The 23,327-nt window shown below is 37.7% G+C and overlaps 1 protein-coding gene across 1 annotated transcript in view; it reads left to right on the plus strand.

Moving 5' to 3' along the window:
* SATB2 (SATB homeobox 2) overlaps positions 1-23,327 on the plus strand; it is a 199,620-nt gene that overhangs the window by 92,169 nt on the left and 84,124 nt on the right. Inside the window, exon 6 of the mRNA XM_070388657.1 lies at positions 6,125-6,227. Within this exon, the coding sequence (XP_070244758.1) occupies positions 6,125-6,227 (103 nt within the window). The remainder of the gene's footprint in view (positions 1-6,124; positions 6,228-23,327) is intronic.

Consider the following 23,327-nt stretch of genomic DNA (forward strand, 5'->3'; position numbering starts at 1 on the left):
ATCTGTGTACTCTACAAAGTGATCACTGCCACAGGCCTAATTACCAAGCATTACCATACAGTTGAGCTCCTTCCCCAGTTTCAGCCACCCTGCAACTCTCTTCCTCTCTGGTAACCACTAATCTGATATCTGTATCTCTGAGTTTGTTTTAATTTTGTTTTTTTTTTTTTAATTTTTAGATTCCATATGAGTGAAATCATACAGCATTTGTGTTTCTCTGATTTATTTCACTTAACATAATACCTGCAAGGTCCATTCATGTTTTTGCAAATGAGAGGATTTAATTCTTTTTTATGACTGAGTAGTATTCCACTGTGTTATATACCACATTTGCCAACTCCTCTTTTTTAAATATGTGTGAGCCCAACTCTAGTATAAGACCATCTTTGATGAAGCCAATAGAAGCCCTGATATTTATTTTCTTGCCACATCAGTTCAGTTCAGTAGCTTAGTTGTGTCCAACTCTTTGTGACCCCATGGACTGCAGCACACCAGGCCTCTCTGTCCATTACCAACTCCCGAAGTTCACCCAAACTCATATCCACTGAGTCATTGATGCCATCCAACCATCTCATCTTCTGTTGTCCCCTTCTCCTCCCACCTTCAGTTTTTCTCAGCATGAGGGTCTTTTCCAATTAGTCAGTTCTTCACATCAGGTGGCCAAAGTATTAGAGTTTCATCTTCAACATCAGTCCTTCCAGTGAACACCCAGGACTGATCTCCTTTAGGATGGACTGGTTGGATCTCCTTGCAGTCCAAGGGACTCTCAAGAGTCTTCTCCAACACCACAGTTCAAAAGCATCAATTCTTCAGCGCTCAACTTTCCTTATAGTCCAACTCTCACATCCATACATGACTACTGGAAAAACCATAGCCTTGACTAGATGGACTTTTGTTGGCAAAGTGCTTTTTAATATGCTGTCTAGGTTGGTCATAACTTTACTTCCAAGGAGTAAGTGTCTATTAATTTCATGGTTGCAGTCACCATCTGCAGTGATTTTGGAGCCTAAAAAAATAAAGTCTGACACTGTTACCACTGTTTCTCCATCTATTTCCCATGAAGTGATAGAACCGGATGCCATGATCTTAGTTTTCTGAATGTTGAGCTTTAAGCCAGCTTTTTCACTATCCTCTTTCACTTTCATCAAGAGGCTCTTTAGTTCCTCTTCACTTTCTGCCATAAGGGTGGTGTCATCTGCATATCTGAGGTTATTGATATTTCTCCTGGCAATCTTGATTCCAGCTTTTGCTTCATCCAGCCCAGCGTTTCTCATGATGTACTCTGCATATAAGTTAAATAAACAGGGTGACAATATACAGCCTTGACGTACTCCTTCTCCTATTTGGAACCAGTTTGTTGTTCCATGTCCAGTTCTAACTGTTGCTTCCTGACCTGCGTACGGATTTCTCAAGAGGCAGGTCAGGTGGTCTGGTATTCCCATCTCTTCCAGAATTTTCCACAGTTTCTTGTGATCCACACAGTCAAAGGCTTTGGCATAGTCAATAAAGCAGAAATAGATGTTTTTCTGGAACTCTCTTGCTTTTTCGATGATCCAGTGGGTGTTGGCAATTTGATCTCTGGTTCCTCTGCCTTTTCTAAAGCCAGCTTGAACATCTGGAAGTTCACAGTTCATGTACTGCTGAAGCCTGGCTTGGAGAATTTTGAGCATTACTAGCGTGTGACAAGAGTGCAATTGTGCGGTAGTTTGAGCATTCGTTGGCAGTGCCTTTCTTTGGGATTGGAATGATAACTGACCTTTACCAGTCCTGTGGCCACTGCTGAGTTTTCCAAATTTGCTGGCATATTGAGTGCAGCACTTTCACAGCATCATCTTTTAGGATTTGAAATAGCTCAACTGGAATTCCATCACCTCCACTAACTTTGTTCGTAGTGATGCTTCCTAAGGCCCACTTGACTTCACATTCCAGGATGTCTGGCTCTAGGTGAGTAATCACACCATCGTGATTATCTGAGTCATGAAGATCTTTCTTGTACAGTTCTTCTGTGTACTCTTGCCACCTCTTCTGAATATCTTCTGCTTCTGTTAGGTCCATACCATTTCTGTCTGTTATCGATCCCATCCTTGCATGAAATGTTCCCTTGGTATCTCTAATTTTCTTGAAGAGATCTCTAGTCTTTCCCATTCTATTATTTTCCTTAATTCTTTGCACTGATCGCTGAGGATGACGTTCTTATCTCTTCTTACTGTTCTTTGGAACTGTGCATTCAAATGGGTATATCTTTCCTTTTTTCCTTTGCTTTTCGCGCCTCTTCTTTCACAGCTATTTGTAAGGCCTCCTCAGATAGCCATTTTGCTTTTTTGCATTTCTTTTTCTTGGGGATGGTTTGCTCCCTGTCTCCTGTACAATGTCACAAACCCCATCCATAGTTTCTCAGGTGCTCTGTCTATTGGATCTAGTCCCTTAAATCTATTTCTCACTTTCACTGTATAGTCATAAGGGATTTGATTTAGGTAATACCTGAATGGTCTAGTGGTTTTCCCCTACTTTCTTCAATTTAAGTCTGAATTTGGCCATAAGGAGTTCATGATCTGAGCCAGATTCAGCTCCTGGTCTTGTTTTTGCTGACTGTGTAGAGCTTCTCCAGTTTTGGCTGCAAAGAATATGATCAATATAATTTCAGTGTTGGCCATCTGGTGATGTCCACGTGTAGAGTCTTCTCTTGTGTTGTTGGAAGAGGGTGTTTGCTATGACAAGTGTGTTCTCTTGGCAAAACTCTATTAGCCTTTGCCCTGCTTCATTCTGTAGTCCAAGGCCAAATTTGCCTGTTACTCCAGGTGTTTCTTGACTTCCTACTTTTGCATTCCAGTCCCCTATAATGACATGGGCATCTTTTTTGGGTGTTAGTTCTAAAAGGTCTTGTAGGTCTTCATAGAACCGTTTAACTTGAGCTTCTTCAGCTTTACTGGTCAGGGCACAGACTTGGATTACTGTGATACTGAATGGTTTGCCTTGGAAACGAACAGAGATAATTCTGTCATTTTTGAGATTGCATCCAAGTACTGCATTTTGGACTCTTTTGTTGACCATGATGGCTACTCCATTTCTTCTAAGGGATTCCTGCCCACAGTAGTAGATATTATGGTCATCTGAGTTAAATTCACCCATTCCGGTCCATTTTCGTTCATTGATTCCTAGAATGTCGATCTTCACTCTTGCCATCTCCTGTTGACCACTTCCAATTTGCCTTGATTCATGGACCTAACATTCCAGGTCCCTATGCAATATTGCTCTTTACAGCATCGAACCTTGCTTCTATCACCAGTCTCATCCATAACTGGGTGTTGTTTTTGCTTTGGCTCCGTCCCTTCATTCTTTCTGGAGTTATTTCTCCACTGATCTCAAGTAGTATATTGGGCACCTAACTGACCTGGGGAGTTCATCTTTCAGTGTCCTATCTTTTGGCTTTTCATACTGTTCATGGGGTTCTCAAGGTAAGAATGTTGAAGTGGTTTGCCATTCCCTTTTCCAGTGGACCACATTCTGTCAGACCTCTCCACCATGACCTATCCATCTTGGGTGGCCCTAGATGGCATGGCTTAGTTTCACTGAGTTAGACAAGGCTTGGTCTATGTGATCAGATTGACTATAGTTTTCTGTGATTGCAGTTTCAGTCTGTCTGCCCTTTGATGCCCTCTCTGAGCGCCTACTGTCTTAATGGGCTTTCTCTTACCTTGGACATGGGGTATCTCTTCATGGCTGCTCCAGCAAAGCACAGCTGCTGTTCCTGACTTTGGACGTGGGTTATATCCTCTCAGCCAAATAGATTGACACTAGCCAGTAAGACAACAGTGTTAATGAAGATGCATCTAAAATAGCAATAAAGTAGGGAGGCCAAGGAGTGGGAGAAATGTGCATTATTTGGGACCAGAGTGATATGGGTTGGTTTCCTGGTGTTATGGGCCAGGGAGAGTTGAGGGGCAGCTCCAGGCAGGACTTAAAACACTTTCCATTTTAATCAGCTTTCTAGGACACTTTGCAATAGAAGGTTTAGCTCTGACTACTGCCATAGCTGTATACTTATGCCTTTCCAGAGGGTAAGATTCATACAAACCACAAAGAAAGATGACAAGTACATCTGTAATTATTCACATACACTAGAACGGCTGGTACATCTGTTATTAGACTGCTTTCATGTTAAATTTTTCATTATTATGACATTTCAGTTTGGCATTTTTAAATTTCGTCTTTGTCCCTTTTCATCTGTTACATTTTGGTGCCTCAGATATCCCACATCAGAGCTGCGTTAGGCACAAGGGAGCAAAAAAAAAAAAAGAGACCTAGTCAGTGTCCTCAAGGGTCTCACAGACTGGGACAGGGAGGAGAGCTCAGCCCGGAGAGGGAAGGAACTAGCCCAGCTAGCCAAGAGACTTCTATACTCCTTGTTAATAAGACACAAAGCAAAACCCTGTCTCAGGAAGATTAGGGTTCCATTGATCCTCTAAGGTAGCATGCAAGGCTCGGAAGTTCTGTGATACACTCAGGTGATACTAGCTCTGTGTTTCCAGGGCTGTGTTCAGAGCCTCAGATTAAGAGAGTTCTCTTTACTATCTCCCCATAGAGAACAGAATTGTCATTTAGAAATCAGCGACTGCAGGCAGGACAGCCATCTGCTGTATAGAAAGAACCAAAGAGATTTCTGTAAATTGAATTAGGAATCCCCACTCCCCTCATCAGTACTGTGTAGTGATTAAAAAAGAGGGAGCCTGTGAGCTCAGAGAGGAAACTGTCTTATATGGGAGTCTATGCAGGACTGTCTACTGGTGTTTGAACTTTCTGGTAAATAAGTTGCCAATGCCTTGATTTATTGTTATCCTTTTTATCTTGACTACTTCGTCAAAATGCCATTAGAAGTTCTATGATTTCCTTCAACTGCTTCATATCTGGGGAAACCTTTTGTAAGAAAGATGAGATTTCAAGGCAGGATATAAAGCCTTACATGGGTCATTTGGATTTCCTGACTTGTTTATGTCCATTTGCTTTTAGACAGAATTTGCAGAAATAAAATCTGTGTGCAAAACATACACATATACTATCACAGTCATTCAGGTATAAGTTAACATCTGCCACAAATGTTGGTCCAAGCATGCCATATTGACTGAAAACGTATCTCTGTATGGAATTTAATTCAAGGTGTGCAGTTATAGGGCTTTCCCTGGTGGCTCAGTGGTAAAGAAGTGTCCTGACAATGTAGGAGACACGGGTTTGATCCCTGGGTCAGGAAGATTCCCTAGAGAAGGAAATGGCAACCCACTCCAGTATTCTCGCCTGGGAAATCCCATGGAGAGAGGAGCCTGGCGGGCTACAGTCCATAGGGTCACAAAAAGTCAGATACAACTTTGCGACTGAGCATACACGTGCAGTTCTAATTTTTAATTTTTCAGTGGTGAGTCAGGTTATGTTCCCCTTCTCTTTCCTTTTAACTGCAATTTCAAACAAATCAGCTAAGGGGTTGAGCTGAGGAGAGAAAGGAGTATGAAGAGCAAGAAGGAATCAGGTACTTTAGCACTCAGAAATTTTGATGCATTTTTGGTTGAAACACAGTACAAGTGTTATGTTTAGTTCCCCTGCTCTAAAATAGCACTGTTAATTTTTTCATTTGGTGAATTTTCACACAAGTGCTAATCACACGTTTCTATAAATTATATTAATTTAACTTATTTCCCTAAATGTTGTTCTGCAGTGTGTAGCACGGATGTTCTCAGATTCTTGGCTGTGTAAGCTTGTTGCAGTTGGAAGCTGAACAGAAATATCTGAAAGGCATTATTTGGATTACAGATGCAGGAGCATCTGATCTCACCTTTTGCTGGGGTTCCTAAATCACAAGTGTTCTTTGGCTTCGCAGTCAGTCTACATGTCCTGTCCCCTCTCTTTGACATTGTCCCCCCCCCCCCCACCCCGTTGCTTTTTTGGAGAAAGCACTGTCATCTACAAGTTAAAGGGCTGGTAAATTTCGGTAATTGTGTTTAATAGTTTAGTTTGTAGGAGAATGACTTCTTCAAACTTAAAAGACAAAGGAGATTGGTATAGACTATAATGTCCCCTTTCTTGTCCCTAAAAAGGGATACTCATATCAAAAATAACTTTTTTTTTTCCTTTGCAGAGTATGATTTCATCCATTGTAAATAGCACATATTATGCCAACGTGTCAGCAACCAAGTGCCAGGAGTTTGGGAGATGGTATAAAAAGTACAAGAAAATTAAAGGTAAATTGGCTTATATTTTTGAAGCTGATTTTCAGTTTTTTAGGTCAAGGAATTGTTGACTCTTGGAAATTTCTGCTGATTTAGATATAACTTTTTAGTAAAAAATTTATATAATTTTTTCTAAAGGTAGGATTTTTTAAAAATTGAACTATAGTTGATTTACAATATTGTGTTAGTTTCAGGTGTACAGCAAAGTAATTCAGTTTTTTTCCAGATTCTTTTCCATTTTAGGTTATTAGGAAAAAGGATATTGAATATAGTTCCCTGGACTATATAGTAAATCCTTGTTCTTTATTTTATATGTAGTGGTGTCTGACTGTTAATTCCATGCTCCTAATTTATCTCCCCTTCCCCTTTTGCCAACCATAAGTTTATTTTCTAAGTCTGTGAGTCTGTTTCTGTTTTGTAAATAAGTTCATTTGTATTATTATTGTTTTTTATGATTCAACAAAAAAAACGATATCATATAATATTTGTTTTTCTCTGTTCTGACTTCACTCAGTATGGTGATCTCTAGGTCCATCCATGTTACTGCAGATGGCAATATTTCATTCTTTTTTTGTGACTGAGTAATAATATTCTGTTGTATATAAATATCATATCTTTATCTGTTCATTCACTGATGGACACTTAGGTTGTTTCCTTGTCTTGGCTGTTGTAAATAGTGCTGCTGTGAGCCTTGGGGTACAAGAAAGGGTTCTCTTAATATTTTCATTAAGGGATCCAAACTGGCTCCCTTAAAACTAAGATGGCATTAAAACTAAATTCTTAGCATAATGTATGAAGTTTATAGTTTTCACAAGAGATGCATGTGAAGGCTGAAATCTTTAAAAATATTTTGAAGTGGTATGTTTTAGACAGGCATGTCTATTTTAAAAACTCAATCAATAAATCATTTTCATTAATTTATTAATGTAATTTAAAAGCAGTCATTCTAGGTTAAATTAGCACTTATAGTTTAAGTACCAGTTAACAAACTGAAATGAATGTGTGGTATCAGGAAATCTTTGATCTGAAGTGGAGTTTTGATGTGTTTATTTGGAGACAATTCCAAAATAGTGGTTAAAGCAAAGGGACTCTGTAGTCAGGAGAATTTGTATTCGGATCTTTGTCTTCTGTTTGCTAACTGTGTGAGTTTGAATAAATTATTTAACTGTATGAAGAATCAGTTTCCTGAAAACTGGAAGCAATACAACTAAGTCTCTAACTAGCTACAAGGACTAAATACCTTAATACCGGCACAAAGTAATCTCTTAATCATTGTTACAGTATTTTAGTTGTTGTTTATTAATAGTAGTAGTTCTACTAGCAGTAATATATTATATATGGAATTGTATCTGGTACTGAATATACAGTTCTCTTATTATCAGTATAATAAATGGCCTACTATTTAGGCCATCCAACCCTTTAAATATATCAATCATATTTGGCCTTTGCAAATTTGCAATGTTGGAAAAATTCTCTTCTTCCCACCCCAAGTCAAAGGCTATTCGATTCAAATGCTACCAGCCCCTGAGGAAATTGGGGGAATTTGGGGGAACAGAACAGATTGGTGTTTGAGGGTCCTTCTAGTCCATATTTTGCGTGACTGTGACATCCTCTGTTGCGCTTTATTTGGGTATTCAGAGCCTTGCTAGTGGTTTACTGCCCCTGTGGAGAGGGTTAAATGGCAATTTATGGTGGACAGGTAAAAGTAAAGGAAGAATTTGTTTGTTTTTATTACCCTGCAAGTTTTCTCTAGGGAAACCGTATCAAAGTAATCCCTGTTTTGTGCTGTTTTTGGGAGTTTGTTTACAAGGTTAACTTTTGAAGAAATGAACTTTATTCTCATTGGTGGCACATTTCTGATTTCAAAGGAATGAGAGCATTTTATGCTAAATACATAATTTGTAAGGAAAGTCAAGAGGTTGAACTACCCAGTAGAAATTAAGTTCACTGAAAATTCAATTAAGATCCATTCCTTTTCAACATATTCTAAAATTCTTTAGACTTTCTCATTTCTGGTTTGGGGACTTGCTTTAGAATGTTACTAATATTAACTCTTGTACAGGATAAGATGAATAACTCCTTATTCTAAGACATGATTGTGTAGTTCGGAAGTGTTTCTTTTCTGTAAGTGTTGTCTCCAAGTTTTTCCTTTAAAATCAGGTTGTTAAAGTGTTTGAACAATATCCTCTTTGGCTAAAAAATCAAAAGAATCATAGTGCTTCAAGGTCATTTGTTAGATCTCATTTACTTGCTATTATAAGAAAAAGGAAGAGAATGTACGCACTCTTTTAATAGTTTGCAGTATAATTCTAAATTCAGAAAGACTGGAAATTTCACTGTAGTATTCTCAGAATTGCCGCTGCAGAATCTGTGTGTGTGCGTGTGAGTCTGTGGTATGTGTGTATGTCTGTTCACATACACATTAACACTTACGTCATCTACTTTTCTCATTTCTTTCTTAGAGATTCAGTTCTTCAAGCTCTGTTTTTTTCCTTCAAGATAGTAAATGCACAGTTAATTCTTTAAGTGCCATAAAAGCAGACTGAGACCTTGATTTCAGGAGGTCAAGGATCCACACCTGGAGAGGTGGCCAGACACTATGTACACATACTATTCAAAGAGATGGCGCTAGTCATTGCTGTTGAAAAGTGTGTGTGTGCATGTGTGTGTGTCAGTAGGAGGAGAAAAGGGAAGGTTAAGGTATGTGTGAAGTAAACACAAGCTGCCGTAAAACAGTTCAAGTGGTGTTGATTCATCAACCAAGGGAGTGGGAGAAAAAACAAAGAATTCATGACAGGTAGAATGGTGTGCAGAAAATAAACACTCCAGGGAAGTGCATTTTATTAACCTTCAACCTTCAGAGAAAAGGAAGTGTTGGACCTATGCAGGAACGTTTCCATTGATAGAAGCTTTATGCTATGAATAGATGTCACTGTAGGGGTTCCTATCTAGTAGAACCCATTACTCATGAGAAAGCAGTGATTTTGTTTGTGAAATTTCTATTTGTGTCCATCCATTTTCAAAATGAAAAAACAAAACAAAACAAAACAAAAAACAAACCTGGAATTTCAAGCCTGGAAATAAAGTAGCAAAACCAGAATTCTACTTGAGACTCTTCCTTTGCTTAGTAGCTCAGCCACGTCTGACTCTTTCGTGACCCCATGGACTGTAGCCCGCCATGCTCCTCTGTCCGTGGGGATTCTCCAGGCAAGAATGCTGGAGTGGGTTGCCATGCCCTCCTCTTCCTCAGAACCCAGAAATCAGTGTTCTTTGTCTTTTATTGTCTCCCTACCCCTGTCTTTTTCCACCCCATAGTTACCAGCTTCCATGTGTCATTGCTGATACTCAGTGTAGAAGAAAATCTGATGCTAACTTACTGATGGCTCAAACCAAATGCACTCTACATTGTTAAATATGTTTCCTATTATCTTCTAATGTCTGTTTTAATAAAACAGTGGGAACTAAATGGTTGCTTCTTAATCAAAACCATGATTTCCTAAACATAAGCTATGTGATTCTGTTACAAATTGCCACATATAGATCTTGTAGGTCAAAATTTTTTTCTCTTCTCATAGAAGTAAATAAACAGTAAAATAATTATATACTTTGAAAGATCAAAGTAAATATGACTAAAACCTGGCAAAAATAAAAGTCTACTGAAAGGATTAAAAAAAAAAAAAAGATCAGATTGCAAATTCTATAGTTAATGCTTAAATAAATATGAGAAAAATGAATAATCAATAATTTGATATCATTAAAAACAGATGTGAAGACTATATACAAATAGAATTGTCTAAATTTTGAAGTAAACATTTTAATGTGCATTTTTTGAATTTGTTGTTATTATAGCTAAACGTTTACACTTACTCTTTAAAACGTCCTAAGTTGGTTTGGTTTAGCATGTTAACTTTATTTTCCTCAGTGATCATAGCAAAGCACATTCTGTTTACCTTTTTCCTTTAATTTCAAAGACAATCATAGTTGACAGAGATGTATTTGAGTTAACATTAGTGTTAATTTAGGATAGATGGGGAGACAGTTTGTATACTATGGTTTTAAAGATCAGAACTATGAACCTACTCCCCAGGAGTTTTTGATATTGAAGAAAATGAAGTGGGTGAATGGCATAGTTGGTTGGTTTAGATGGCATTTTTTTTTATTGCTGTTCATCTCATACTATAATTGCTTCTGGCCTAGTTTCTACAATGTATAGCTCATATAAACTCCCAGGTTTAAGGGAAAAAAAAGTATACTTTGTGGAAAAACAAAGCAAAACAAAAAGAGCAATATTAACAGTTGTTTATGCAGGAATCTTAGTGTTAGACACAAGATTAATCCACAGGGACCTAGAAGCATTCATGCCATTAATTATTCTCAAGAATTCTAGGGGTTGTATGAGATTTACCTATGAATTTTTCTTTCTTAAGTGCTACACGTTTTATTAAAACACTTAATTTTTTAACTTAAGTCATCTTATGTATTAAATCTATTTAGACATAAACTTGCCCCATCATTTTTATGAAGCTAAGTGACAATTTTGTGCAATACTATTAGAAATTATGTTATTCTGGCAATCTGCTTTCACAGGGGAGCTTATAAGAATAAGAAAGTATGTTAACAAAGAAGGGATGATATATTTTAAATGTTCCCTAATTAAAAACTAATAAGTTAAAAGAAAATAACTTTATATTTAAAATGTTTTCCATCTGGCACCAAAAGCGAAGTGAACTATCATTTTTGGTCAGGTCAGTCTCAAGTATTTAATATGTCACAAGAATTAAGGGGTCATTGAAAGTTTACACAAATCTAGTGGATCTCACAAAATTGTTTGTGTCATAAAATAATACCACTAGAATGAGCAGACCTAAGCAAACCCCATACTTTGGCCAGAAAGCAAAATTATCCCCATCACTTTCCTTTTCTCAATCATTGCTCAAGAACCCCTGATTGCTAGTTGTCTTAATTTTATTTGTTTATTTGAACTTATTTTGCAAAATATTAAAAAGCTGGGAGAAATGAGGATTTTTAAAAACCAGTGTTACTTCCTCAAGCCTGGTTTATTCTAGTAATCAGTATTTTATCTGACCCTGTCTGATCTAGTCTTGCAAGATCAAACGTCCAGGCCAGCAAGCAGACAGTAAACAAAGCCCGCGAAGGGTTTCAGTAAACACAAAGATTAGATGTTGAATGGAAATTAAACTCCTTGAACTAGTCCTCTGTACTAAAGTGGTTAAGTGGGTTGTGATTAAAAGAAATAAGTAATTATGATCATTATAGCTGAAATGATATAATGTTACCACATTTAAAGCACCTCTTGTACCCAAAAATGATTGTGTCATTTACAAAGTGGCGCCTCGAAGTTGAATAGAGAAATGAGTGTCCTCTGACCTGGTTCCACAAGGCAGTCCTTGCTTAGCCTTGGTGGTCAGGACAATGCCTTTAATCAACTGCCGGTACTTCTCCCTCTGCTGTTGTTTAGCTCTGATGAGGTCAAAGTAACTTAACTTTCGTCTACCTAATTCTTCTGAGTCATGAAAGAAATTTGCTTTCAGTTTTGAATCTAAATTAAGGTGTTTGGCAAGGAAGTTTGTCTGCCCTCTGCCTATAGTGTACCTTGCGTAAAATAATAACAACATCAAATCCTTGAATTTCATATGAATATTAGAGTCACTGACATAGAAACATCACTTCCACAAATAAGCACTTTCCATCTTACGAGTTTTCCAACATTTGAAAGAGCCTTGTGCATTTACACTGGTAATCACTGATGTGCATTCATTGATCACCTTACCCTTGCTGACCTTCAGACTAGGAGCTTATAGGTAGTATCACTAAGTGGAAGAATGGCGCGTGGGAAATGCCATGGAACCTAACCTCAGATGTGGACTCATTTCTTAATTGGATTTAAGAAGCTTATTCTAGCTGTACTGGTAACTGTTTCTTTAGCCTGGATGTATTTATTCATAAATGTTTAAAGAACGAAAACAATCATTTGTCAACAATGTGGTTTGTAGATGAAACAAACTTGCTATCTTCTCACACTTATACTACTTATAAGCCGTTTGGGTAGTAGCCACCACTGGTGGCTCAGACGGTAAAGAATCCTCCTTCAGTGTGGGAGGCCTGGGTTTGATCCCTGGTTTGGGAAGATCTCCTGGAGGAGTGCATGGCAACCCACTCCAGTATTTTTGCCTGGAGAATTCTATGGACAGGGGAGTCCATGGGGTTGCAAAGAGTTGGACGTGACTGAGTGACTAAGCACAAGTACAGCATAAGCCATTTAAAAACATGTGTTAAAAAAGAATGGAAAGGGAAAAAGGACCTACTTTTCTAATCTCTTCATTTTTTTCATCCGTGAAAGTGAAAGTGAAGTCGCTCAGTCGTGTCTGACTCTTTACGACCCCGTGGACTGTAGCCTACCAGGCTCCTCCCGCCATGGGATTTTCTAGGCAAGGGTACTGGAGTGGGTTGCCATTTCCTTCTCCAGGGGATCTTCCCAACTCAGGGATTGAACCCAGGTCTCCCGCATTGCGGGCAGACGCTTTAACCTCTGAGCTACCAGGAAAGTTTGAAAGAATTATAAGACATGGTTTCTGGTTTTTAAAAGCCTGTGTTCTCTATGAAATAGTTAATAATATAACATCTTTTATTATGATTCAGAAAGACATCAATTACCTCGCAGGATTTTAAGTAGCGATCATTATATATTAGTCCTCCTTTGCAAGAAAGTTACAGTCACAATGAGATGATTAATTTTGATTAAATGTTTAGTGAATGTCTCTACTATAGCCCATATTCAGTGCTAGAAGCAGAGAGACATTCAGAAACACGTAAGATATGGTTTCTACCTCTAGTTGTGTTGCCTCATCCTAGCAGGGAGGAGAGCCTATAAGTGTATCTGGCAAATATATAGCAGTGATATAAACTAGTGCAGTGGTAACACAGAAGAAGGTCTATAAATTATACCTGCTGGGTGTCAGGTTTGGTTGGGAGTGAGGGATAATTAAAAAAGAAGTAGCGCATGAGTTAAACCTTAGGACAAACAGAGCTTTTCTCTGAGAGGACAAGGAGAAGGAAGAACCTTTCAGGAAGCTGCAAGTTCATCAGTATAGGTGCAGAGGTACAGAAGAGCATAATGTAATAGGAAATATTGGGTGGTTGTCCAGTATATCTATCATGATACTGTGAATATAACATGCCCAGAATGGCTAAGATTTTGACTGGTGAAAAGGAAAAGATAGAGCATGGCTGGATGTGGGACTGACGGTGGGACCAAACATTGGTGAAAGAGCAAAAATGTTTGGGACTTGGCTGTGAGAAGCTTTTGTGTTATAGTAATGCAAAATAAAGTTGGAAAGCTAGTGAACACATCTTAGGGCACTCTGAAAGCCCAGTTGAGACATTCTGAGAATCACTGAAAGTTTTTCAGCAATGAAGTGAAATAATGATCATGACAGTTAAAAAAAACTTCTAGAAGCCATCTGAAACCATTGTATGGATGCGAGTGTGTATGGCAGGACGGGAGGCAAATGAGAGGAAGAGGGGTGGTGTGCACACTCTGGAGAATACAGGCAAGCGAGAATCTACTTCAATAATACATGGAAGTGAAGATGGTGAGGGAGGCGGGGCTTTGGCTTTGGTGGCAGGAATGGGAAAAAGAGAGGTGACTGATGCAGTATGTGAGTGGGAAGAGAAAGGAAAATCAAAGTAGAGTCCAAGGTTGTGAACTTAAGTGACTCTTGGATGGTTTTAACAGAAACGTATTGATATAAACTGAGAGGAAGTTGCTGGTGCTTCAGAGAGTTGGTGAACTAGTGAGAAATATCCACTGGGCTGTTCAAGGTGTGGAGCAAGCTTACCAAAAGACAGGACTAGAGAATAGATTCTGTGGCCAATTTTTTGGATATAATAGTTACAGTGATACCAAAGGAGGATTCTCTGAAGGAGAAAGTTAGAACAAGCAGGGATTGGAAGCTTTGAGGCATAAAAGGGCCAGGGGTTAGAAGACATGATTAGAGAGAAAGTGAGGTTTCATGGAAGTCAAGGGAAGGTGGGTTACCAGTGGAGAAATGTTATTGAGGGGGACAGGGGCAAGAGAAGGAGAAGAGGAGATTGGAAGCCCTTGTTGTTGTTTAGTCACTTAGTCGTGTCCAACTCTTTTGTGACCCCCATGGACTGTAGCCCTCCAGCCTCCTCTGTCCATGGAATTCTTCAGGCAAGAGTACTGGAGTGGGTTGCCATTTTCTTTTCCAGGACATCTTTTCAATACAGGGATCGAACTTATGTCTCTTGCATCTCCTGCATTGGCAGGTAGATCCTTTACCATTGAGCTACCTAGGAAGCCCCTGGAAGCTCTTAGCTTTGGCAAAAAAGGGACCATAATGACATTGGAGGGAGCTGTTTCCTTGTCATGAATACAAAGAGAAGTTATATACATCAGAGATGGAAGGTTATAAGGAAGTGAGGGCGTAGATAGTGACTGAGTGATGAAAGGATGTAAGAGCAGCTAACTGCAGCATCAGGCCTGAGGGCAACACACACTTCCACCCCCAGCCTGATACTAAGGAGAAAGAGGATGGAGCCAGAGGAGGCCATTATATCCTGATTATCTAGCAGTGAGGGAGAGAATGGCTGGGTGGGGAACTCTGAAATGGGCTCTGGACCATATTTGTTTGGGAAACAGAGAGAAACAAGGAGTTGAATTGGGATGATGTGGTTAAAGGTTGTGGTTCTGGTCTCTTTAGTTGTTAGCTTTTCCTTTCACAAACTTTAGATTTTTCATAGTTTCAGATTTCCATTTGTCTTGCCAAGAAACAAAAGCTAAAACAAAGATAGATCCGATGGTGCCTGATGAAGATACCACAGAGTTGTGAAATGAGAGCTATTGTATGCCGACTAGCAAATATCCAGATTTAAAATCTGTTATGAGTGTGGTGACATCCTCTTATTTTGGGGGAACCAGTAGGTTGAAGTCAGAATTCTCTTGGTCTCTTGATTGAGTAAATGAAAAGTATTATTTGTGTTTCCTCAGATGATTTACAGAGTTAAAACGGAAAAGCACTTAGGTTTGCAAGGTGCTCGAACGAAGCTCTTACATACAGAGTGCTAGGACCACCACTGTCTATGGTAGATAGTTGTTGGACTCACTGTTTGACTGGTTCTTACCCTGTGCAAGAATTTGAGATTATCTGACCTTGAACTTGTGAACTCCCATAGGAATGGACATTAATCTAGAATCATCTGGAATACAAGTCAGGCTATGAGTTCTAACATTTGTCCTTTCAAGCTGTCACCTTCTAAGTTCCATGTTAGTAGTAAGTTCGATTCTTGAATAGTCTCCCTATTAGACCAAAAATTCCGTGAAAGAACATCTGTAGGATTTATCCATTTTGTTACCTTCTCCAAGCTCTGTGAACATAGGACTTTGAATATTGTAGATACTTAGTAAATATTAATAGAATTTAATTTAATATAGATGAATTTATTTGAACATACACACTTAGAACAGTTTTATTTTTGCACATGTTATATTGTGACTAACCTTATTTGCTATTGGATGTCTCAATTGAGAGAAAAAAGAAAATTTTTGCTTGTTTAATTCATATTACAAATATCCTTAGCAAATTAGTTATCAGTTAACTCATTCTCTTTTTCTGTTAATTACTTTTTGAGCTAAAGATTTAACAACTGTTAATTAATTCCACTGAAAGAGACAGTAACACCTTTATTAAATAAAAATTAGAGACCATTTATATAGCCTAAGAAAAACATCCCTTGGAGGTATTTCCAGCTAGTTTATTGAGTAGTTTACTAAAAATAACAGCCCCAAACATTTAAGTCCTATGAAGTCAAAGAGAATGGCCAATGGAAAAGAATGAATTATGGGTTAATAGTTTCTTTGATTAACATTTCCTTAATAGGTTAAAGAAAAGAATTAATCCACATAGAATACTCCTGAACAATACTGTTGAGTTTCTAAAATGTGATTTTTTTAATCATATGTCAATTTACCCCTGAAATTATGGTTGCAGATTAAAACAAAGAGTGAAAATCAAGATATCATTAGATATAGGTAACTTTAACCTATTCAGAAAGCTGTAGGAATATTTGAAATGACCAGCGTTATCCAACTATGATAAAGCATCATTTGACACCAAAAGGGACAGTAGTGTTCTGATGCAGTAAAGGCGGGCAGTGCTCACTTTTTCCATGGAGCATAATGGGTCCTGTGTGACCTTCTATTGTCAAAACACAAAGGTGTTCAGATTCAAGTTGCTTTATGGGAGATATATATTTTTTGTGGATCTTAGTATGATGGAAAGAGGAAGTTGATAATAAGGGGAAAATATACCTAAGAAAACCAATCATTTGGGGTATTATCACAATGCTGGCTGGTACACTTTGCTTATGGGCTGGAAGCATTTTCCTTCCAAGCCTTGTTTTATTAGGAGTTAACAAGTTGGCTCTGAATATCTTGCTCTAGGCAGAGACTTTGCAAGCGAATTCTCAATCCAGAGACAGATTCTCTTTAACAAATTTAGAGGGAAAAAAAAAATCTTTAGGTTTCATAGTCCTAAAAGACTTAGCTTTTTTTTTTTTTTTTGCCCCCTTCAGCCCTTTCAAACTCCTAATATTTTCTTTAATTATATTTAGTGAACTCTTCTGGTTATAGTTTTGTTTTTAATTTCCAGTGGTGTGGGATTTATATCTGGTATATATGAAATATTGGCTTTAGCTCTTGAAATTGTGTCTATTTTTGTGTTAACAAAAAAGCAGTTTTTATATAACAAATTGACTTTGGACCTACAGTTATTGACTAAGACAGAATAAATCAGAAGTATTTTCAGTGATTGGCCATGTTCAGTATTGGCAGACATGATGCTGTTCTGGTTTGTCCGGAAAATTAGTGTTATGTTTACATTAAAAAAAAATTAACTCAGTGAAAGACTTTGGGTGGACAGTAGGGCTTTTCCTGTTGATGTGTAGTCCAGTTCAGAGAGAGGAGTCTAAATAAATATCAGGTTGAATCAGATGTAATTTCCATTTACATAGGTTAAAATTGTATGTCACCAATTTCATATAGTAGTTCATTCATGTGAATTTGTTGTGATTTCCTGAGGTTCTCAAGTTATTACCATGTTATATGAGTGTGCATACCCCATTTTATTTTTTGTTTCAAATGACTACTTCATATTTACAGAGCTTAAAAAGAGTTCTTGCAAAAGCTCTCAGTTGTGTGATTCATGTGTCATCAGTCAGGAGGGAATCCATACTGATGGCACTCATCTGGGGATAAAGCTTTTTGGCAGCAACAAAAGTAAAAGAATGGGAGGATTCATGAAAATAAATATAGTGAGTGCAAATTTATATTGCAGATGACTAGAATGAATTGCTAATAACAACAAAATAGGGATTAAAGGAGCTATGTTTTATCATCAAATAGAAATGCATCTTATATCATAGGCAGTTGCTACAGGTCCATCTCTGTGTACCAAGCTGTTAAACTGTCTGAAGCAAATCTATAGATAGAGCTCTTTCAAGCTAGTATTATTCAGTACTATATCTGTAGGGGCTGTCATTATAACTGGTATGTGTTGTTGTTTGTCGCTAAGTCATGTCTGACTCTTTGTGACATGCCAGACCTCCCTGTCCCTCACCAGCTCCTGGAGTTCCCCCAAGTTCATGTCCATTGAATTGGTGATGCTATCCAACCATCTTATCCTCTGCTACCCTCTTCTCCTTTTGTCTTCAGTCTTTTCCAGCATCAGGGTCTTTTCCAGTGAGTTGGCTGTTCATATCAGGTGGCCAAAGTATTGAAGCTTCAGCTTCAGCATGAGTCCCTTCAATGAATATTCAGGGTTGATTTCCTTTAGGATTGACTGGTTTGATCTCCTTGCTGTCCAAGGGACTCACAAGGACCTGATACATAGTAGCTGACTAATAAATAAGTACAAAGTAGTTAATAAATTCTATCCTATGAATTAAAACAATTAAAAAGCAAATGTGAATAATCCTATTTTAGTGATTAGCTCATGCAGTTGGGAAAAATCAGTAATTTCCTCACCGTTCAGAACCGACTGGCTTCTGCAGTCTGTCGCATCAGGAAGGTTTACAGGGCACAGAGTTTAGCCTGCAGGGAGAGCCCCTACCATTCAGATAACTCATCCACTCATCATGTCACCTCTGCATGTATGGACCGCATGCACACCTGCACACACATGTACAAACAGAAAGCAGGACTTGTCTGTTGGAAAGTTGGTAAGTCCTGACTCAAACCCTAAAATGAATAGCAGCCACATACCCCAACTTGGGAAGTTTAACATAAGCAGTGGGACAGAGGCTTTAAGGTCCTAAAGACATAAGTTTGAGTTCTATTACTTGCTTTATTTAATAAATTTATGTTTTCTTTTTTTTTCCACTGATCTTCAACTTCTTCAATAAAGTGGCATAATGATATCTATGTGATATAATTTTTATGTGAGAATTAAATGACAGTGATGTGTTAAGGGTTAGCTCAGTACCTCAACTACTATATAAATGATAGAAGGCTTGAAGTTATCTGCAGTACACTAAGAATAAAAATATTTTTCTCTAAACGAAATACAACAAAAGTACTTGTGAAGCATTTAGTCCCTGAGAACTTCACTTTGAGTTATGCAGAAAAAGAGAAAAAACTAACAAACAAACATTAGTTTTTACTGGCCCTGTGATTTGTTTATTATGCTTATAAGACCAAAGCCAGTAGCTCTAATCATTTTAATTTTTGCTAAATATTTGTCTACATTTGGACTACTATTTGACCTTGAACAAGTTATCTAACTTCTCTGGTATTAGACAGGATCATTATCCTTAAAATTAGGATACAAGGTTTGGGGGTTAGGGTTGAGGGAGCAAGGATCTTGGGGTGGAGGTTTGGAAATCCACAGCAGTGGTATGCTCAAGAATATCTTTTCCCTATGCTCAAGATGTGAGTACCCATTCCAAACTATTGATTTGATTGGCAACGTTTCTACAAAGAGTGTCACATGGTCAGCCTTTGTCTTACCTTGTAGAATTGCTTCTAGAGTACTTTCTGAGGCTGAAGGAGTCACAGAGAAATGAATTATTCTTCACTCCTCCCACCCAAATTTTTATTTGGCTGTACTCTTCTATCCAGGGTTTCCAGGATTTGTTCTGGTGAATACTTAGAGTGTTAGCTTATTATGGAATCCATTAGCACTCATTCTTGCTAATCTGTTTACATTTGCATAAGCATCTTAATGGTTTAAGGAAAAAATCCATAGGCCAGAAATTCCAGAAATTTCTCATTGCAAAGCCTTTTACCCAATTCATTGCTTTCTACTCATTATAACTATGGACAAAACCCTAGGGCTTCTTTCTAAAAGGCAATTTTGTTAAGGTTTGCATTGAAACACTTGGTTCATGTTTCTGGAAAAAATTATCAGTCTTTTAAGCAGTGTTGACAGATAAACTTGCAAGAGCAATACTACAACTGCTGTTACTACCAGTGTATAAACTACTAAACTACTATTGTTGCATTGGGGAGTTTCCCAAAGAGAGATATCATGAGTTAAGTCTTAATTTTTGCCAAGGAGTCAAAAAACAGCAGATATTGCCAGGGAATTGCTTTGAAAATCCTAGCAACAATACTCTTTATTAGATGAGTAACCTGGAAGGTTGCTTTAAAACCAGTTTACAGGTAATCTTTCTCATTTTGCAGGTCATCCCCAAATCCCCCAGCTAGTTAGAACTTAGGCTTTAAAAATCCCAGTTTGCTCTTCTTTGCACCTATCCTGTGCCATCTTGATTTGATTAGCAGATATGTATGCTAATGCTAATATGTATGCTAACTCTATGTATATGGCTTCACCCTTTGCTCATAAATCCTCTTCAGAAAGTATACTTTGGGGCATAAAGTCACTTGAGTATATTTTGAGTACTGAAATTTTTCTGGATTTACTTTTTTATAGCATCTATAGCAGATAGAAGTAATAAAAACAATGAATCTAACAGAGAAGCAATAGGCTGAAGAAAAAAAAGCTATTTTGTGTGTTTGTGTGTTTCTTTTGCATGCATGCTTTGCCACCCTTTGGATTGTAGCCTGCCAGGGTTCTCCATCCATGGGATTTTCCAGGCAAGAATACTGAGTGGGTTGCCATTTCCTCCTCCAGGGGATCTTCCTACCCAGGGATCAAACCCACATCTCCTGATCTCCTGCATTGCAGGCGAATTCTTTACTGCTGAGTCATCCAGGAAGCCCCTATGTTTCTTTTAGTTCTCTCTGTGTGTAAAACAACAAAGATTTACTATATAGTACAGGGAACTATATTCAATATCATGTAATTAACTATAATGGAAAATAATTGGAAAAATAATATAGATATATACACATGTATGTATAAGTGAATCACTTTGTTGTATGCTTGAAACCAATACAATATTGTAAATCAACTGTTCTTCAGTTGGGGCTTCCCTGGTGGCTCAGATGGTAAAGAGTGTGCCTGCAATGCTGGAGAGCCAGGTTCGATCACTGGGTTGGGAAGATCCCCTGAAGAAGGAAATGGCATCCCATTCCAGTGTTGTCTGGAAAATCCCATGGACAGAGAAGCCTGGTGGGCTATATAGTCCATGGGGTCACAAAGACTCAGACATGACTGAGTGACTATCACTTTCATTCTTCAATTAGAAAAAAATACTGTAGGACCCTTTTCTTCTTTTTTATGTTTAATGTGAATGTAACTTGTATATAGTTAAAGCATGTTTTATTCCTTAAATTTTCTTTCCATTTTTTATTTATAGTAATTTTGAAACTTAAAGCTGTATTTATATAGTATTCCTATAAATTTAATTTCCAAAGTTGGGAGGTTGTCATTTTATTTCCCATCTATTCTGCTGTCTCCTAATTTGAAAGTCAAGATATGAACTATTAAGCCTCATTTGGAGAAGCTAAATCTAACACATTCCTTCATGTGCTTTGAAGCATATGATTCTAAATTGACAATGAATTCTTTTAAGCTATAGTGATTTGTTTTAAAAAGCAATATGATATAACATGCCATTGTTACTTAAACCAAAGGAAAAGTTGCAATTCCTCAGATGACCCTTGGGAAACAGCAGACACTGGTTAGAATGTTCTAATCAGGTCAGAATGGTCAGAATGTCCTAATTTTGAAATGGCAAAGCTAATCTGTTAATCATAATTATATAGACATTTCCTGAAATGTACAGTAACATTTAAACAAAGACCTTTCATGTAGATACTGATCATCTAAAATTTACCCTTACAATTCTAAGATAATGATATTTTCCCTACAGTAAAACTAAGATCCAGAGAAATCTCCAACTTGCTCAAAAGGAGGTCTCAGAGCTAGTAAGAATTAGAATGTAGATTTGAGTGCAGTTTTCTAATATCAGGTCCAATCAATGCTTCTTCAGTATAATATGATCATCAACAAAAACTAAAGATACATCATAGAGAAGAAAATTCAAAATGTTTTGATACATTTATAATACAGTGAGGGCTTTTCTGGTGGTTCAGACTGTAAAGAATCTGCCTATAATGCAGGAGACCTGGGTTTGATCCCTGGATCGAGAAGATCCTCTGGAGAAGGGAATGGTTACCCACTTCAGTATTCTTGTCTGGAGAATTCCATGGACAGAGGAGCCTGGCGGGCTATAGTCCACAGGGTCACAAAGAGTCAGACACGATTAATACTTACCACTTAACCAGCTTTAATAATATAGTGACAGTTCAGTAAGATTGAATCCTTAATGTCATTAGGGTTTAGAGAAAAAAAAAAAAGAAATATGACAGTTATAAATGTCTTGCATCAAAAGACAACAACATAAACCCCGGACAATACAGAACAGGATTCTCAAATTTCAGATTACATGAAAATCACCTGGCAGCTATATCTTGTATACCCTTGAAAGACAGTAAGTAAAAGCAAAAATGATATAGGCATTGATTCTCAAACTTTACATAAGAATTGGAAATTTGGTATACATAAAAACTCGAAGAGATTCTGAATTTGTATTTCTAACAGTTTCCACGAAATATAAATTTTGCTGTTTCATAGGACCGTATTTTTAATGTCTTTGACACAGACCTGAAATGTGCAATGTACATCCATGTGTGTACATATGTCAGTACACACACACACAGACACACAAACAAGGTGGATATTAACAGTAATGACAAACACTCCATAGTGCCAGATACTGTTCTAAGTGTTGACATATATTAATTCATTTAATCTGCACAATAATCCTTCAAGGTAGGCATACTTTTTAACCCACATTGAATGTCCTAAGGCACAAGGAAGTTAAGTAACCTATCCATAGTCGCATATCTACCAAATGGGCAAGCTGAGATTTAAGCCCTGGCAGTCTGGCTAAGAAATCTCTGCTGTTAACTTTTATGCCATACATCTTTCCCAATAGCTGAAAACATATTTACCCCAGGCTGCAATAAAGACATTATAATAAAAAACTAAGTGCCAGATAGGAATATGACAAGATTTACATATAGACATATATTTTTTGAGCATTGAAAATGTTTCTGCAACCTTCTAAAATATATATGTGTATGTCAGGGATTTGTGATTCTTAAACACTTGATTTCCTGGATGTACTGTGAAATTGCATGAAATAAAATGAGATTTTTTTTTGAACCAAATACCTTTTCATTGTAATGCAAATAAATCCCTGGGGTGGAGTACAACTTTCTTGACTGTGAATAACCTATCATAGCCAGCAGTCTTGGGCATTGAATAGCTAATGTTCATAGGGTGCTCTTGGTTAGGACATCTATTTGGAGTTGTATACAACCCCAGAAGCTCAGAGGATGGTTAGATAGTAGTTCCCAGTCTTTGTTATTTTCACTGAGTCCCAGGAACTTCAAAGGAATTAGCAAGATCCTCCAGGAACTGTGAGTTTCTCAGAAACTTGAGCAGACTCCAGATCTGAACTACCCAGCTGCAAGGCCCGAGGACTGGGACCCTTCTCCAGAGGTTAAAATAGCTACAGAAAGCTGCTCTGCTACTAAACACGGCAGTGTTTCAGCCCCACTTGCCACATGCTGGGGACTTGTACTTTAAGCTGGGAACATCA

The sequence above is a fragment of the Bos mutus genome, chromosome 2, assembly GCF_027580195.1.
Source record: "Bos mutus isolate GX-2022 chromosome 2, NWIPB_WYAK_1.1, whole genome shotgun sequence".
Taxonomy (NCBI): domain Eukaryota; kingdom Metazoa; phylum Chordata; class Mammalia; order Artiodactyla; family Bovidae; genus Bos; species Bos mutus.